Consider the following 18,755-nt stretch of genomic DNA (forward strand, 5'->3'; position numbering starts at 1 on the left):
GAACATCTGAGGATCTCACAGTTCTTAAGTTTGAGCCCCAGGTCAGATTCTGTGCTAAAAGCTCAGAGCCTGGGGCCTGCTTCAGATTCTGTGTCTCTCTCTCTCTCTCTATGACACTCCCCTGCTCTCACTTTCTCTCTCTCTCACTCTCTCTCAAAATAAATAAAAAAATAAATAAAAATTTAAAAAATTTAAAAATTTTTTAAATAAAAAAATAATTAGTAAATTAGAAATTCCCATATGATCATCCTTTATAAGTCAACATTTTCCCCCTCTCCTAGGACTCATTCAAAGCTACAACAACCAAATTCTAAAAATTTTACTTTCATTGAAACTAAGAACCATATAAAATCCACAGACTCTATAACATATGACAGCACTACCCAAAGCAGCCAAGATCAGACAGAATACATGCAGCTGGAAGTAGATCAGAGAAGTCAAAAGGACCCAAGAATGACAGATCTTAGAAAGCGTCAGCAAAAATTTACATTCTAAAAGTGAAAAACATGTCCTGAATTGCAAAGCTATATCCTTTCTTTGCAAAAACAGGTGCAGAAGCTGGGGTAAGTTGGATAACAGAAGTCCCTCAGACTTCATTTGGTATAGAGAAGCAGAGAAGGCAATGCTACAAAATCAGACACACAAGTCACATTTGCAGGAAATATTCTGCCCAACAAAGAGTTATGTAAACCAGCTAATAGGATGTGATATTATCATGGCAACCTGGGATTCCCTAAAGGACCTTGTACAAAGAGCTAGCCCATGAGAATCCAACTTGTTCTTCACTACGACAGAAACTTACATCTGAACAAAACTACTTTAAGATAAGAGGAGAAAAATGTACAATTCAAACAAAAATGCCATGGAGCAGATGCTGATGAAAATAGTGGCCAAAATTTTTCTTGCAAATGTTACAACCTCAATGACACAACTATGTCTATTTGGAAGACCAGGAAGCAAGAAGAGATGGCAAGGCCAAAAAGACATTAAAAAGAATGGCAAAACTGAAGGAAAAGTAGAGAAATAAAATCAGAGAGATGAAGACAATTTAAAAAAGAGAACATTAGCCAAGTTGGTGGGCCATCTAGCAGCCACTCAAAGACCCCCCCATTAGAGTCTGGCGGTAGAGGCGTAGGCTCCCTTTACCTTTTGCCTTGTTGAAATCTCATGCCCAGATTAGAGGCAATTAATACCAACAGAACATCCTATCCATAAGAGGAAGGTTAGTGCAATCAGGAACTTTTGCTGTTTCCCCAGCTTTCTGGGGTGACATTTGTCAGTCCAAAGCAAAGAGACAAAACAGTTTATTTTACTGGACCAATGATTCCTCAGGCTTCTGCCGTGCTAGACCAACCAGCTTCCGGGGTGTGGCTGGAGCAGGGCTGGAGATCTGCGGAGTCAGAGTCTTTGAGGGTCAGTTTAAGCCGATTGACTGGATCTGGGTCACCTCACCAGGTTGAGGGTTCTTCTGAGTCGGCCTACTTAACTCCAAAGTGATTCCTGAAACTTTAATAGGGGCTGAACTTTTTGTTTAGTTGCATATCGGTGAATTCCACCTTTAAGTCTTTTGGAAAGGTGTGACCCCCATTTTAAACATTTCCTCACAGACTGACAAGCCTGAGATCTAACAACAAAATATTTAAAGGCACTCAGAACTAGAACTACATTTACAGTAGTGCATTGCTGAAACATTTTTCTCTCTAAAAAACCTCCATTAACAGAGATAGCCAAATAACAACCCTGGCCTAATTATTTACACAAGCTCAGCAAGAATACAGATTGTTCATGAGGATTTTACAAGGCTTGCTTTGCTGGGTCCTTTTATAAGGAATCTCCAGGTTGAACTTAGTAGCCGCTCTGGGCCAGAAGCCAAGCCAAAGAACCATGGAGGCGTATTGCACTTATACGCCCAGGATCCTGAACAAATTGGCTGTCATTCTTCCTTTTGTAAACCAGACAGCACCAGATATTAGAAATCCTAAAAGAGACCCTTACCAAATTCACCATGGAGACTGGCGGAAATTGGGTAAACTCTCCTTCCCTATGCCCTTTACAGGATAAGAAATTCCCCTTACACCAAGGAGGGCTATGCCAGGCTTTAGGGGTACAATGGTAACTCAGCTGACGCAGGATTGGGTCAGTTACAAGACAGAGGGGGGAATGTAAGAACCCGAGTCTGAACCTAGCAGACGCCATGACAGGCTTTAAGTTTCCCCTCTAAACTAGGTCTAAAGGTCAGTCTCTCCAGAACTATTAGGCGGTTATACATTGCCTGAGGCAAGAGAGACCACCCTTGTAAGACTCTTAACATTCCTAAGGGCAGGCCTATTGTTTAAGGCTAGTTACACTCTAAGTGAGGGTCCTGGGTCCTGGGTCTACTCCGTGATTGGTTAACACTCTAAATGTTGTAATTGGATAAACCTGCTGTCAATAATACTGTGTAATAATAATTGGATCACTGTACCTATGTCACAATTTCCTGTAACTCCCCCTTCCCAAACTTATAAAAAGTCCTACCCCACCTTTGTTCGGGGCTCTCAGCATGGATCCACCACGCCTGTAAGGTCTGTGAGCCTGAGTTTAGGCCCCGGCGAGCCTAAACCCGTAATAAAGCCCTTTGCTTTTGCATGCGTGAAAATAAATAAATAAATACATAAAAATAAAAAATAAATAAAAAAGAGAACAGTGGTAAACAGTCATTGGAAAATAAATATTTTAAAATATTAATCAAGAAATTGTGCTAAAATAATTTCCCAAATTCCCAACACTGAATCATGTCTTTATAACATTATCAGCCTTCCAGTGTGCCTGGGTGGCTCAGTCGGTTAACTCTGAGTTCAAGCCCCACGTCAGGCTCTGTGCTGATAGCTAAGAGCCTGGAGCCTGCATCCAACTATGTGTCCCCCTCTCTCTCTGCCCCTCTTCCACTCATGCCCTCTCTCTCACTCAAAAATAAACAAACATTAAAATTATCAGTCTTCCAAAATAAAGAAATTCTATGGACAGCCAGGCAAAAAAATCAAATCACTTACAAAGGGCAAAATAATTCAGGCCCAGATTTCTCAACAGCAACGCTCAATATTATAAAATAGGAGCACCACAAACAAGATCCTCAAAGTAGGATCCAACTTACTTTATAGCTGGCCAAACTGTCTTTTGAGAATGGATATAACCGTACTGTTTTGAACATGAAAGACCTCAAACAATGCTGTTCCCAGGCTATTCTTGAGGAAATTACTAGAAGATGAACTTCAGCCAAACAGATAACTAAAACCATGACAAAGAGACCAGTAATCAACATATTTACTGTGAAAAAGGATTAAAACAAATATAGAAATAAGGTCAACAAATTCAAATGCAAATGTTATATGTCCTGACAATGAAAAAATTATATAATCAACAAATAAAAACTGGGAGGGGGTAAAAGAACAGTAAACATAAGGTCACAGACTGCCTCACATATGCCAGCAGTACATCAAAGAATATCATTTAGAGCAACCAAATGAAGTAGTATAGGTATGAGCAGTTTTAATAGTACAAAGATAAATACTCAGATAATAATGACTAAAATCAGGTAGAAGAGGAAAAGGTAACGGTGGGTGGGTTAAAAATAGAAAATTTAATACTACTTTAACCACTCTAATTTTACAGAATGGCCAAACATATAGGAGGCTACTAGAATTATATCACCATTAAACTTACCAGGATAAACAGGAGAACAAAAATATGGCTTCCCAAAAAGTGAAGCTACATACATAGAAGCAAATACATGGTGGAAGACTTTAAAAAAGATAATAAAAAAATTGTTACAGAACCAAAACCAAAATAAATCATATCAATGAATATTAAGTAAGTTTAATGCCAGTGCCATGGAAAATTATCCAGAAGAGATCACATACTGGGTCACAAATCAGTCTTTAAAAGTACAAAAAGACCAACATCATTTCATGCATATTTTCAGACCACATTGCTATGAAACATGAAAATCAACCACAAGAAAAAATTTGGAAAGACCAAAAATACTTGGAGATTAAAGAACATCTGTTAACCAAGAAATTAAATTAAACCAGGAAATAAAAAAGTACATGGAAGCCAATGAAAATGAAAACATGACAGTCCCAAAACCTTTGGGATGCAGCAAAGGCAGTCACAAAAGGGAAGTATATACCAATCCAGGCTTTCCTATAAGAAGTAAGAAATGTCTCAAATACACAACCTAAATATACACCTAAAGGAGCTGGATAAAACACAGCAAATAATGTGCAAAACCTACAGAAAAAGGGAAATGAAGATTAGAGTGGAAATCAATGATTTCTAAATAAAAAAAATAGAACATATTAACAAAACTAAGCTAGTTATTTCAAAGAATTAACAAAATTAATAAACTCACAGATCTATCAAAAAGAAAAGGGAAAGACCCAAATAAATAGAATCACAAATGAGAGGAGAGATCACAACAAATACCATAAAAATACAAACAATAATAAGGGAATATTATGAGCAATTACATGCAAACAAGCTGGACAATCTGGAAGAAATGGATAAACTCCTAGAAATATATAAACTATCGAAACTGGAACAGGAACAAGTAGAACATTTGAACACACCCATAGCCAGTAAAGAAATTGAATCCGTAATCAAAAATCTTCCAACAAACAAAAGTCCAAGGTCAGATGGCTTCCCAGGGGAATTCTACCAAACATTCCAGAAGAGTTAACACCTATTCCTTAGAAGGTGTTCCAAAAAATAAAATGGAAGGAAAACTTCCATTACTTTGATTCCAAAACCAGACAAAGATCCCGTAGAAAGGAGAATTACAGACCAATTTCCCAGAAGAACATGAATCCAAAAATTCTCAACAAGATACTAGCAACTCAAATGCAACAATACATTAAAAGAATTAATCACCATAATCAAGTGGGATTACACCTAAGCTGCAGCGGTGGTTCAATATCCACAAATCAATCAATCAATGTGATACATCACATTAATGAAAGAAAGGATAAAAACTGCATGATTCCCTCAATAGATACAGAAAAAGTATTTCACAAAATACAGCATTCTATCTTGATAAAACACTCTCAAGAGAGTAGGGATGAAGGGAACATCTCTCAACATCATAAAGGCCATACACGAAAGATCCATATCTAATATCATTTTCACTGAGGAAAACCTGAGAGCTTTCCCCCTAAGGTCAAGAACATGATAGGGATGTCTGGTCTCACAACCGTTGTTCAACATAGTACTGGAAGTACTAGCCTCAGTAATCAGATAAAAAAAGAAATAAAAGGCATCCAAATTGGTAAGGAAAAAGTCAAACTTTCACTTTTCACAGATGACCTAATACTCTACATGGAAAACCTCAAAGATTGCACCAAAAAATTGCTAGAACTGATACATGAATTCAGCAAAGCTGCTGGATATAAAATCAATGTAGAGAAATCAGTTACATATCTATACACTAATAACGAAACAACAGAAACAGAAATCAAGGAATTAATGCCATTGGCAATTGCACCAAAACCCATAAAATACCTAGGAATAAACCTAACCACACAAGTAAAAGATCTATACACAGAAAGCTATAGAAATCTCATGAAAGAAATTGAAGAAAACACAAGAAATGGAAAAATATTCCATTCTCATGGAATAGAACAAATATTTTTAAAATGTCAATACTACCCAAAGCAGTCTACGCATTCAATGCAATCCTTATCAAAATAACACCAGCATTCTTCACAGAGCTGGAACAAACAATCATAAATTTGTACTGAACTAGAAAAGACCCCAAATAGCCAAAGTAATGTTGGAAACGAAAACCAAAGCTGAAGACATCCCAATTCTGGACTTCAAGCTATATTACATAGCTATAATCAACAAGATAGTATGTTACTGGCACAAAAACAGACACATAGATCAATGGAACAGAACAGAAAACCTAGAACTGGACCCACAAGTCCATTGCCAACTTACCCTTTGACAAAGCAAGAAAGAATATTCAGTGGTAAAAAGACAGTCTCTTCAGCAAATGTGCTGGGAAAAATGGACAGTGACATGCAGAAGAATAAACATGGGCTACTTTCTTACACCATACACAAAAATCAACTCAAAATGGATGAAAGACCTAAATGTAAGACAGGAAGCCATCAAAATCCAAGAGGAGAAACCAGGCAGAAATCTCTTTGACCTCAGCCACAGCAGCTTTTTACTAGACAGGTCTCCAGAAGCAAGGGAAACAAAAGCAAAAATGAACTATTGGGACCTTAACAAGATAAAAACCTTCTGCACAGCTAAGTAAACAATCAACAGAACTAAAAGGTAACCAAAAAAATGAGAGAAGATATTTGCAAATGACATATCTGATAAACAGTGAGTATCAAAAAAGAATAATTTCTCAAACTCAACACACAAAAAACAAGTAATCCAGTGAAGAATGGACCCTTTTCCAAAGACATCCAGATGGCAATCAGACACATGAAAAGATGCTCAACATCACTCATCATCAGGGAAATACAAATCAAAACCACCACGAGATACCACTTTACATCTGTCAGAATGGTTAAATGAACAACTCAGGAATGAAGATGATCACAAGAATGTGAAGAAAGGAACTCTTTTCCACTTTTGGTAGGAATGCAAACTGGTGCAGCTAGTCTAGAAAAGAGTATGGAGTTTCCTCCAAAAATTAAAAATAGAACAACCCTACGATCCAGCAATTGCACTACTAGGTATTTAACCAAAGGATACAAAAATGCTAATTTGAAAGGGGCACATGAACTCCAATGTTTATAGCAGCACTATCAACAACAGCCAAATTATGGAATGAGCCCAAATGTCCAATGACTGATAAATGGATAAAGAAGATGTGGTACACACAGGAATATTACTTGGCAACCCAAAAGATTGTTGTTGCCATTTGCAACAACATGAATGGAAGTAGAATATATTTTGCAAAATGAAATCAGTCAGAGAAAGACAAATATGATTTCACTTTTACGTGGAATTAAAAAAATACAGATTAACATAGAGGAAAGGAAGGAAAAATAAAATAAAAACAGAGAGGGAGGCAAACCATAAGAGACTTTTAAGTACAGGGAACAAACTGAGGGTCACTAAAGGGAAGGTGAGTGGGGGATGGGCGAAATGGGTGATAGGCATTAAGGAGGGTACTTGTTGGAATGAGCAGTGGGTGTCATATAGAAGTCATCCATCACTAAATTCTACTCCTGACATCACTCTTATACTAGTTAACTAACTTGAATTTAAACTTTAAAAAATAATAAATTTATTTTAGATTTAAAAAAAATCAAGTAGACAACAAAATAAAGATATAGAAATCTAAATAATGTAATTAATAAGCTACATTTGACTGATAAATATTACATTCCATACCCTAAGAAAGAAATTACATACCTATTTTCAGGTTTCCATGTAACATTAAATAACCTATCCACTCAAAAAGGAAATATTTGTGAGAACTTGGGCTTTTACCATTAACGTCTGAATGCCAGTTATGACTTTAAATAAACCGGCTATAAAATGATGAGAAAAATGTTCATTTCCAAGAATTGTTTTTCTTTATCTTTCTTTAAAAGATTTTAATATATATTTTGGAGAAGCTTACAAGCAGGACAGAGGGAAAGCGAGAAAGAGAGAGAGAGGGAGAGAGAAACTCTTAAGCCGGCTCCATTACCAGCGTGTAGCCAGAAGCAGGGCTTGATCCCACAACCCTGGGCTCATGACTTGAGCCAAAATCAAGAGTCAGATGCTCAGCAGAGTGAGTCACCCAGGTGCCCCTGCAAGAATTTTCTAAAGATTAAATGAAATATTGTATTTAAAGTTTAGTAGTCTGGCACATGGTCTCAGATAAACAAACTGTTCTTATTGTGGGATATTTGCCTTATGTTTTAGATATCCTTTTCTGAAAGAGAAAGCATTATTTCTATAGTACAGTCACCCACTTATCTATAATAGCAAACATTCATTTGCAAAGAATCTAAAAATCACATTTCTTCAAAATGGAATTCCATGTTGTAATACTAAAACTTCAACTGAAATATAAAATGCATCAGCTAGAATACAAAAAGTCTAGGTAAGTTTTAAACTTCCTTGTGCTCGAGGTGGTGACTATTCTGTCACATTTCTTTATGATATAAACACACATAATAAGCTGTTCATATTATATGTTTAACTTAGTTCAGTAATATGTCTTAGAGATCATTCCATATCATTATCTATTACAGACTCCATACTTTTTAAAAGGTTGCATATTGTTCTATTATATGAAATTTTGGTTGTTTCTAATATGAGTAATCACAAACAATGCAATAACACACATACTGGATGTAAAGCTATATTTTGGAAAATGGATGCCAATTTTTCCAGATACAGAAAGGCATATATAATATGCTACAATTTATATACAAAACAGTAAGAAAATAACATTTGTGTTTACCTGTATATATAGAAAGAGAATTAGGAAAAATACAAAAACGAACTAATAAAAATCATTTTCTTTGAGAGTCATTCTGGGAACCAGGTAAATAAAAGACACAGTTAAGATTTTACACTTGTATGCCTTTAAAAACTTATTTATCTTGAATAATATCACTGTATTCTTTACTCAAACAATTAAAGTTAAAGAATTTAGCCCTTTTTTTCCATCCAAAATGCAAACATAAAATACATCAAGTATCTCATCAAAGCATTACACAGATTAAAAAAAGAAAAGAAAAGAAAAAAAAGCGAAAGCACCAGTACAAGTTAATTCTCATAGAAAAAGAAAGCAGAGAGTGTAATGATCAGGGACTACATTCTGGGAGCTGGAAGTAGTGACAGACCAAATATAGTTTTGTATCTGATAAAGAGATTGAACTTGAAATTCTAAAAGAGTTTCCTTATTTTTTTCTACCTCTTTGATAAAATGTTGTATCTTTTTTTTTTTTAAACATTTATTTATTTTTGAGAGAGACACACACACAAAGTGTGAGCCAGGGAGGATCAGAGAGAGAGGGGGACAGAATCAGGAGCAGGCTTCAGGCTCTGCGCTGTCCACAGTGAGCCTGACGCAGGGCCCGAACCCACGAACCTTGAGATCATGACCTGGGCTGAAGTCGGCTGCTTAACCGACTGAGCCACCCAGGCACCCCCAAAATGTTGTATCTTAGTAAGAGTTTGTCAATCTCTGAAATAGTGAACATGAACTTTCTTTACCTATTCCTTTAACAATTGTACCCTTCTCTTTCCTTTCTTCATATAATCTACATGGACTTTTTTCTTTCTCTTTTCCCCTTCCTGCCATTTCCACAGGGCATGCAATGAGAATACAGGCTATCTTTCCTCACACAACAGGAGGATACTGTAATATGTACTATAATATTTCAAGTGAAATGTTACCTACACTTCATATTTCATTTGTACTTTGAAAAATTCTTAAAATTTAATTTCAAGAACTTCCTATTCCAATAAAAATCCTGATATAATTTAGGACAATTACACAAACTATATTCTGAATATAATTATTTCATATGAAATACTCCATCATGTGGGGTTTAAATCTGAGTGTTGAAAATTAAATTTAAAATTCAGATTTTCATTGTGTGATGTGTCATGCACATGTTACCATGGACACGAAAACATGATAACTGAAGAAAATATAAAAATGCCTTTTTTTAAAGTTGAATTATGCCAAATATACTAAATATATTCTTCTGATTAATAACTTTCTTGCATTTAAAATTAGAATAAGCATACATTATAATGTACATAATTTTAATTCTTAAAATTTGATGATTCAAAGGAAATTTAAAAATCTTATATGAAGATCATTATGAATATAAATGTTTTTGAAAGTTAAATGTATATACCACTATGAGAAGACTTTTTCACCTAAACATCTGGACAAAGCATTATTTACTCTAAATCAATATTTTAGGGATTTACAAACCTTTCTAAATTAAATTTTGAAAAAGTTTTACCTTCATGTGATTTTTCAAAGGATCCAAAAGATTAAAATGAATATTGCACTTTGGACAAGCTCTTGGAAAAGGTGTTCCATTTTTAGATTGATTCGATGAGGTATTTGTACCTAAAATAAATTCAAAATATACGTAATTCAAAATTCATCTTTTATAACTTAAATAACCACTAATGATAGTATAAAGTTACAATTTCTAAAATTTATGTATAAGTACTATAATTTCTCTTTTATATGCCACATTTCACATTTACCTTTTGATGAGATAGCCTGGGGAGATGTCACTGAAGGAAATACAGCTGAAGAATTTATTCCAGAAACACCATCACTAGGCTTAGGCTTTTTTGGATTAATGCTGTTTACTTCGGAAGTAGAAGGACGTTTTGATAAAAACGAACTTTCATTCATACCTACAATGAATTAAATAGTGGGAAAATATTTTTAAACACTGTAGAATGGTACCTACAACTAAATAAAATTACTTTGGAGCTAAATTAAATGCAATACAATTGAATGATCCTATCATTCAGAATAGAAGCTATCATTCAGAATAGAAAAGATAGAGTTTCCCAGACAAATAAAAACTAAAGGAATTTGTGATCACTAAGACAGCCCTGAAAGATATATTGAAGGGGACTCTTCAAGTTGGAAAGAAAAACTAAAAGTGACAAAGACAAGAAAGGAACACAGAAAATGTCCATAAACAATGACAAAACAGGTAATAAACTGGTACTAAATATATACCTATCGATAATTAAGTGTAAATGGACTAACTACTCCACACAAAAGACATAGGGTGTCAGAATGAGTAAAAAAAAAAAAAAAGGTACTGAGGCGCCTTGGTGGCTCAGTCAGTTGAGTCTCCAACTCTTGATTTCGGCACAGGTCATGATCGCAAACTCATGGAACTGAGCGCTGCATTAGGCTCCATGATGAGTGTAAGAGATTTTCTCTCTTCCTCTGCCCCTCTCCCCTACTCATGTGCACTCTCTAAAAAAATAGGGGCATCTGGGTGGCTCAGTCAATTAAGTGTTCAACTTCGACTCAGGTCATATTCTTACGGTTTGTGAGTTCAAGCCCCAAATCAGCCTCTCTACTGTCAGTGCAGAGCCTGCTTCAAATCTTCTGTCCCCACTCTCTCTCTGCCCCTCCTCAGCTTGCACTCTCTCAAAAGTAGATAAACATTAAAAATGTTTACTAAAAAATAATAAATAGGGGCGCCTGTATGGCTCAGTCAGTTAAGCGTCCAGTTTCAGCTCAGGTCATGATCTCACAGTTTATAAGTTCAAACCCCACTTTGGGCTCTGTGCTGACAGCTCATAGCCTAGAGCCTGCTTCGGATTTTGTCTCCCTCTCTGTCTGCTCCTCCCCAGCTCATGCTCTGTCTCTCTGTCTCTCAAAAAAATAAATTAACATAAAAAATTTTTTTAGTAAATAAGTAATAGTAAGATCCTACTAAATGCTGCCTAAAAGAGACTCATTGTAGACCTAAAAACACGGGTAGATTCAAAGTGAAAGGATGAAAATATTTATCATGCAACATAATATCAAAAGAAAGCTAGAATAGCAATACTTATATCAAACAAATTTGATTTTAAAACAAAGGCTGTAACAAGAGATGAAGAAGGGCATGATATAATAAAGGGGACTATCCAACAATAAAATGTAACAACTGTAAATATTTATGACCCCAATATGGGAGTTACCCAAATATATAAAAACAATTAATAACATAAAGGAACTAATTGACAATAATACCATAATTGTAGGGGGCTTTAACACCCTACTTTCATCAAGGGACAGATCATTTAAGCAGAAATCAACAAGGAAACAGGTCTTTGAATAAAACACTAAACCAGATGGACTTAATAGATATATTGAGGACATTTCATCCTAAAGCAGAATACACGTTCTTTTCAACTGTACAAGGGACATTCTCCAAAACAGATCAAATGCTAGGTCACAAATCAGGCCTCAACAAGTACAAAAAGACTGAGATCATATCAAGCATACATTCTGATTACAATGCTACAAAACTTAAAGTGAACCACAAGAAAACATTCAGAAAGACCACAAATACATGGAGGTTACACAACATGCTACTAAACAATGAATGGGTCAACCAGGAAATCAAAAAACAAATATAAAAAAAATACAAGCAAACAAATGAAAATGAAAACACAATGGTCCAAAACCAGTCATAAAAGGAAAGTTTACAGTGGCTCCTGAGTGCCTCAATCAGCTAAGCTTCCAACTCTTGATTTCAGCTCAGGTCATGCTCACATCTCTTGAGATAGAGCCCTACATCAGACTCTGCACTGTTAGTGCCTGGATTTCTCTCTCTGCCCCTCCTCCACCCTTAATAAATAAATAAATAAATAAATAAATATTGAAAACATAAGCTTAATTTTAGAAAGAGGGAAGTCTATAGCAATACAGGTCTGCCTTAAGAAGCAAGAAAAATCTCAAATAACCTAACCTTATACCTAAAGGAGCTAGAAAAAGAACAACAAATGAAGCCAAAAGCCAGCAGAAGAAGGGAAATAATCATCAGAGCAGAAATAAATGATACAGAAACTAAAAAAACATTAGAACAGATCAATGAAACCAGGAGTTGGTTCTCTGACGAAAAAAACCAATAAAATTGATAAACCTCTAGCTAGACTTATCAAACAGAAAAGATTCAAATTAAATCACAAACAAGGAAAAATAACAACCAACACCACAAAAATATAAACAATTATAAGAAAATATTATATGTCAACAAATTAGACAACTTGGAAGAAATGGATAAATTCCTAGAAACATATAAACTACCAAAACAGAAGCAAGAAGAAATAGAAAACTTGAACATATTGATAACTAGCAAAGAAATTCAATCAGCAACCAAAAATTTCCCAACAAGTCCAGGCCCAGATGATTTCACAGGGGAATTCTACCAAACATATAAAGAGTTAATACCTATTCATCTCAATTTATTCCAGAAAATAGAAACAAAAGGAAAACTTCCAAATTTATTCTATGATGCCAGCATTACCCTGATAGCAAAATCAAACAAAGACTACACTACAAGATAAGCTAATATCCCTGATGAACATGGATGCAAAAATTCTCAATAAAGTACTAGCAAATTAAATCCAATAGGACATTAAAAGAATCATTCACAACGCTCAAATAGGATTTATTTCTGGGATGCAACTGTGGTTCAATATTCGCAAACCAACATTATACACCACATTAATAAAAGAAAAGATAATAACCACATGATCCTCTCAATAGCTGCAGAGAAAACATTTCACAAAATACAATATCCATTCAGGACAAAAACCTCAACAAAGTAGGTTCAGAAGAAATATACTGCAACATAATAAAGGCCATATATACAAAACCCCACATCTATCATCCTCAATAGGGAAAAACTGAGAGCTTTTCCTCCACAATCAGGAATAAGACATGGATGTCCACTCTCACCACTTTCACTTTACATAATACTAGAAGTTATAACCATAGCAATCAGACAACAAAAGGAAATAAAAGAAGTCCAAATTAGCAAGGAGGAAGTCAAACATCCACTATTTGCAGATGACAAGATACTGCTTACAGAAAACATAAAAGAATCCACAAAAAAACTGCTAGAACTGATAACATGAATTCAGTAAAAACTCAATGCAGGGAAAACTGGTGCATTTGTATACACCAATAATGAAGCAGCAGAAAGAGAAATCAAGAAATCAACCCCATTTACAACTGTACCAAAAGAAATAAGATACCTAAGAATAAACCTAATCAAAGAGGTAAAAGATCTATATGCTGAAAATTACAAAACAATGATGAAAGAAACAGAAGATGACAAAAAGACATGAAACATTCCATGTTCATGTATTAGAAGAACAAATACTGTTAAAATGTCTATATTACCCAAAGCAAACTACACATTCAATGCAATCTCTATCAAAACACCAACAGCATTTTTCAGAGCTAGAACAAAGAATCCTAAAATTTGTATGGAACCACAAAAGGCCTTGAATAGCTAAAGCAATCTTGAAAAAGAAAAGCAAAGCTACAGGCATCACAATTCCAAATGTGAAGTTATAATACAAAGTTGTAGTGATCAAAACAGTATAGTGCTGGCACAAAAACAGACGTATAGATCAATGGAACGGAACAGAAAACCCAGAAATAAACCCACAATTATATGGCCAATTAACCTTTGACAAGCAGGAAAGAATATCTAATCGGAAAAAGAGAGTCTCTTTGCAACATGCAAAAGAATGAAACTGAACCATTTTCTTACACCACACAAGTTCAAACTGGACAAAAGGCCTAAATATGAGATAGGAAACCATCAAAATCCTAGAGAAGAACACAGGCAGTAACCTCTTTGACACTAGCCTTAACTTCTTTCTAGATAGGTCTCCTGAGGCCAGGGAAACAAAAGCAAAAATAAATTATTCAGACGTCATCAAAATAAAAAGCTTCTGCACAGCAAAGGAAACAACCAACAAAACTAAAAGGCAACCTACGAAATGGGAGATGATGTTTGTAGATAACATATCTGATAAAGAGTTAGTATCTAAAATCTATAAAGAACTTCTCAAATTCAACATCCAAAAACAAATCATCCCATTAAAAAATGGACGGAAGACATAAAAAGACATTTGTCCAAAGAAGACCTACAGATGGCCAACAGACACATGAAAAGACACTTATTAACATCACTCATCTTCAGGGAAATACAAATCAAACCTACAATGAGATATCTCACACCAGTCAGAGTGGCTAAAATTAACACAGGAAACAACAGGTGTTGGCAAGGATGCAAAGGAAAAGGAACCCTCATACACTGTTGGTGATAATGCAAACTGGTGCAGCCACTGTGGAAAACAGTATGAAGTTTCCTCAAAAAGTTAAAAATAGAACTACCCTTCTATCCAGCAATTGTACTAGTAGGTATTTACCCAATGGATACAAAAATAGTGATTTGAAGGGATGCATGTACCCAATGTTTATAGTATCATTATCAACAATAGCCCATATCTGGAGGAGCCCAAATGTCCATAGACTGATAAATGCACAAAGAAGATGTAGTGTGTGTGTGTAATGGAATACTACTCAGATATTTTTAAAAAAATAAAATCTTTGGGCACCTGGGTGGCTCAGTTTGTTAAGGGTCTGACTTGATTTTGGTTCGTGTCATGATCTCATGGTTTATGAGTCCTCGGCACGGAGCCTGCTTAGGATTCTCTCTCTGCCTCTCTCTCTGCCATTTCCCTGCTCGCTCGCTCGCTCTCTCTCTCTCTCTCTCTCTCAAATAAATAAACAAACATTCAAAACAAATAAAAAAATAACACCTTGCCATTTACAACAGCATGGATGGGTCCTGCTAAGCAAAATAGTCTGTCAGAAAAGGACAAATACCATATAATTTCACTCATATGTGGAATTTAAGAAACAAATGAACATAACAAGAAAAAAAAAGAGGAGTATCTGGTAGCTCAGCTGGTTAAACATGTGACTCGACTTCCACTCAGATCATGATCTCTGGGTTCATGGGTTGGAGCCCCATGTGGAGCTCTGTGCTGATAGTGTGGAGCCTGCTTGGGATTCTCTCTCTCTCGTTCGCTCTCTCGCTCTCTCGCTCTCTCTCTTTCTCTGTGTACCTCTCCACCTCTCAAAATAAACTAAATAAAAAGAAAACAAACCTGAGGAAAATTCCTAAATACAGAGTGGAAAAACTAATCTTAAATAATACCTAACTTATTCATATGAAAGGGCTCATGGCTTGTTGGCCTTTTGACTAAGATCAAGTGTAACATATGAAAGGACTAATAATGGAAGAAATATTAGTACAAAGGTTTTCAAATTATGTTCCTACAACCTAAAAAGCTCATTTTAGGGGATAAACAGGGGATGTCTGACAGAGAACTCTTACATATTTTATTTATTAGGCTTGTGAATAAAATTCTGCACAGGAATTTTATTCCTAAAAACAGAATGAAAACCATCACCTCAAAGCTAAAGGATTTTAGCCTTATTCAGAGCATGAGCAAGAGAAATGGGGATATTTAGGCTATATAACCAGGCCAGGCAAAAGTCTTTTTGAAAATAACACACAACTGTACTTGATAATAAGGATTCTAAAATTGCACACTTGATTTTAATGCTCTCAACTGTACACTGAAAGTAGAAGCAGTAAATCAAATGTATTAGAAATGCTCCAGGGTTTTAAGTCAGAAAGTATAAGTTCAAATCCAGGCTCTGTCACTGACTAGCTATATCCTGGTTTATTTAACTAACTTCTCTGAGCCTCATTATCCTATTTTGTAAAATAAGAGTTGTAATGCCTTATTTTACAGAGTTGTTTTAAGATCAAATAAGATAATATATTTAAAGCACCCAACATAATATCTGACACACTGAAAGCATTCAATAATACCATTTAGTATGATTTAGTATCATTTAGTAATTATCATTACTAAAAAATATATTTTGTATCTTAACTTTTAAAAATCACCTACACAAAATATGGCACATAGAAAGTATTCAATAATAAATATGACAGCTATTACCATTACTAATATTTTGTATCTTAATTTACTTTAGAGGGAAAAATTACTCTAATAGATTCATCTATCAGCTTTTTAATAGGCGGACACATAACAGAAAAATAAAGAATACTAAACTAGCTGGCTCCTCTGTTCATCCTGTGAGGTAACATAAAAATGATTTTTCCCCCATCTTTAAGGCACATGATTGTGGCTATACGATGGGTACTTGGAAAAGGTTTGTGCAATCTCACTAGCATCCTTGTGAAATGGCCAAGTTACTTGAAAAGCTAATGAATGCTTTGTTTTAATTAAGCATCTGCTTATAAAACAGGCTGGAGAGTAGAAACATACTGTTATATAATAAAATTTAGGAGTTTTAAGTTCTGACTCTTTAATTTATTTATCCCTGTTGTCTTTGGCTTGTGTTGTTTCCTATTCTAAACAGTTCTCTCTCTGCCACTAAAAATCCTTTCAAGAACAAGCTCAAATCTAATCTTCTCCAAATATCCATGATCATTGGAGAGTAGTCAGTTAATCATGCTACTGAACATAAAACACATATTATCATTCATACCAACTGATGTCATATCCTTTAAAGTTTGGGGCACCTGGGTGGCTCAGTTGGTTAGGTATCCAACTTTGGCTCAGGTCATGATCTCACAGTTCATAAGTTTGAGCCCTGCATCAGGCTCTGTGCTGACAGCTTAGAGCCTGGAGCCTGCTTCATATTCTGTGTTTCCCTCTTTCTGCCCTTTCCTTGCTCATGCTCTGTGTGTATCTCTCTCTCAAAAGTAAACAAACATTAAAAAAAATTTTTTATAAAGTTCATAACATGCTTTCACATTTTATTTATCTTATTTGTGCCTGAAAAAGCCCTAAAGTAGAGTGAGAATTAAAATTATATTTCCTGATAGCTGACTCCAGGCCTGGAAAATAAATGCATTAAATAAGAAAAATTAAATCTCCATTTTAATAATATAAGAAAAATGAAGTGTAAAGATGTGATAAAGACTACGAAAATCTTAAGAACAACAGATGAAGATTTACATCATCATCATCCTACTTACTGTTCAGGCTGAAGTCTCTCTCTGCAACAGAAAACTTAATAGGTAGGGCAGGAGTCATTGTTTCAAGAATTCACTTTTTCTATTAATAAAGTCCCTTTGTTTTGTAGAACCAGACTTAAGACAATTTTTCTCCTTGTTTCTTTTGGTTCTTACCTATTTTACTAACTAGATTTTTATAAAGTACATAAGTGACACACAAAGAAGTGAATATGAACTAAATATTATCTAAATGGAAAAACATTTTAGGCACTAATATTACAATTAAAAAATTAGGGGAGAAGGGCACCGAGGTGGCTCAGTCAGCTGAATGTCCGAGTTCAGCTCAGGTCATGATCTCGCAGTTGAGTTCAAGCCCCATGTCAGGTTCTGCGGTGATAACTCAGAGCCTGGAGTCTGCTTCGGATTGTGTCTCCCTCTCACTATGCCCACCACCCCCAAACATCCCCCCCCACCTGCTCATGCCCTCTCTCTGTCTTAAAAATAAATAAACTTAAAAAAAATTTTTTTAAGTAAGTGTGCTTGTATTTCTGCCTTGCTTTAAAAAAAAATGGGGGGACAATTTGGTAGATTCTCCACACCGATTTGTTAGTAAATAATCTAAAAATTCCCCCAAATCTTATTTGTCTCTATTTAGTCAAATATTTCAAACATACCAAAACTGCTAAGATACAAAGCATAATTGCCTTAATTATATGGAACTTTCAATTAGATGAAATTCTTTCCTAGATTTCTAATTTATTTTAGGTTAATGAAGAACTATCTTAGTATATACTCTAAGAACTTTAATTCTACTTTAACAGAGAAATTTCATATTCCTCCAAAGGGCATTTACTGAGTACTGGCTATATACAAATTTATTGTACCATTTTATAACAGCACTCTGTAATCATATGTAACTACAATATCTAAAGTCTTTACTGAACAGAAAGACACTAATTAGGAAATCAACTGTAACCATACACTTGTTCATTCTAGTCATAGAAATTAATACTTCTTTTAACAGAGTAGGGTGTCAGAGGACTTCTCTAACTTACAGAAATTATTTTATGATTTTTCAGCCCATTTTTATTAGTGCCAAGTGAAAACAAACTCAAAACTGGTTAGCCTACTTAATTAACAAGAAATAAAATGTCTTATTAATAAATAAGATTTTGCTTAAAACCA

The 18,755-nt window shown here is 35.0% G+C and overlaps 1 protein-coding gene across 13 annotated transcripts in view; it reads right to left on the reverse strand.

Annotated features, from left to right (window-relative positions):
• ZNF280D (zinc finger protein 280D) overlaps window positions 1-18,755 on the reverse strand; it is a 124,618-nt gene that overhangs the window by 77,975 nt on the left and 27,888 nt on the right. For all 13 annotated transcript variants that reach the window (XR_003912982.1, XR_003912984.1, XR_003912983.1 and 10 more), the window contains 2 exons: window positions 10,231-10,386; window positions 9,978-10,087 (listed from right to left, as the gene is read on the reverse strand). Coding sequence is in view for 9 of the 13 variants with exons in the window: in XM_029950810.1 (XP_029806670.1) it covers window positions 9,978-10,087; window positions 10,231-10,386 (266 nt within the window). In the remaining 4 variants the exon portion in view is untranslated. The remainder of the gene's footprint in view (window positions 1-9,977; window positions 10,088-10,230; window positions 10,387-18,755) is intronic.

This window comes from Suricata suricatta, chromosome 9 (assembly GCF_006229205.1).
Source record: "Suricata suricatta isolate VVHF042 chromosome 9, meerkat_22Aug2017_6uvM2_HiC, whole genome shotgun sequence".
NCBI classification, from domain to species: Eukaryota; Metazoa; Chordata; class Mammalia; order Carnivora; family Herpestidae; genus Suricata; species Suricata suricatta.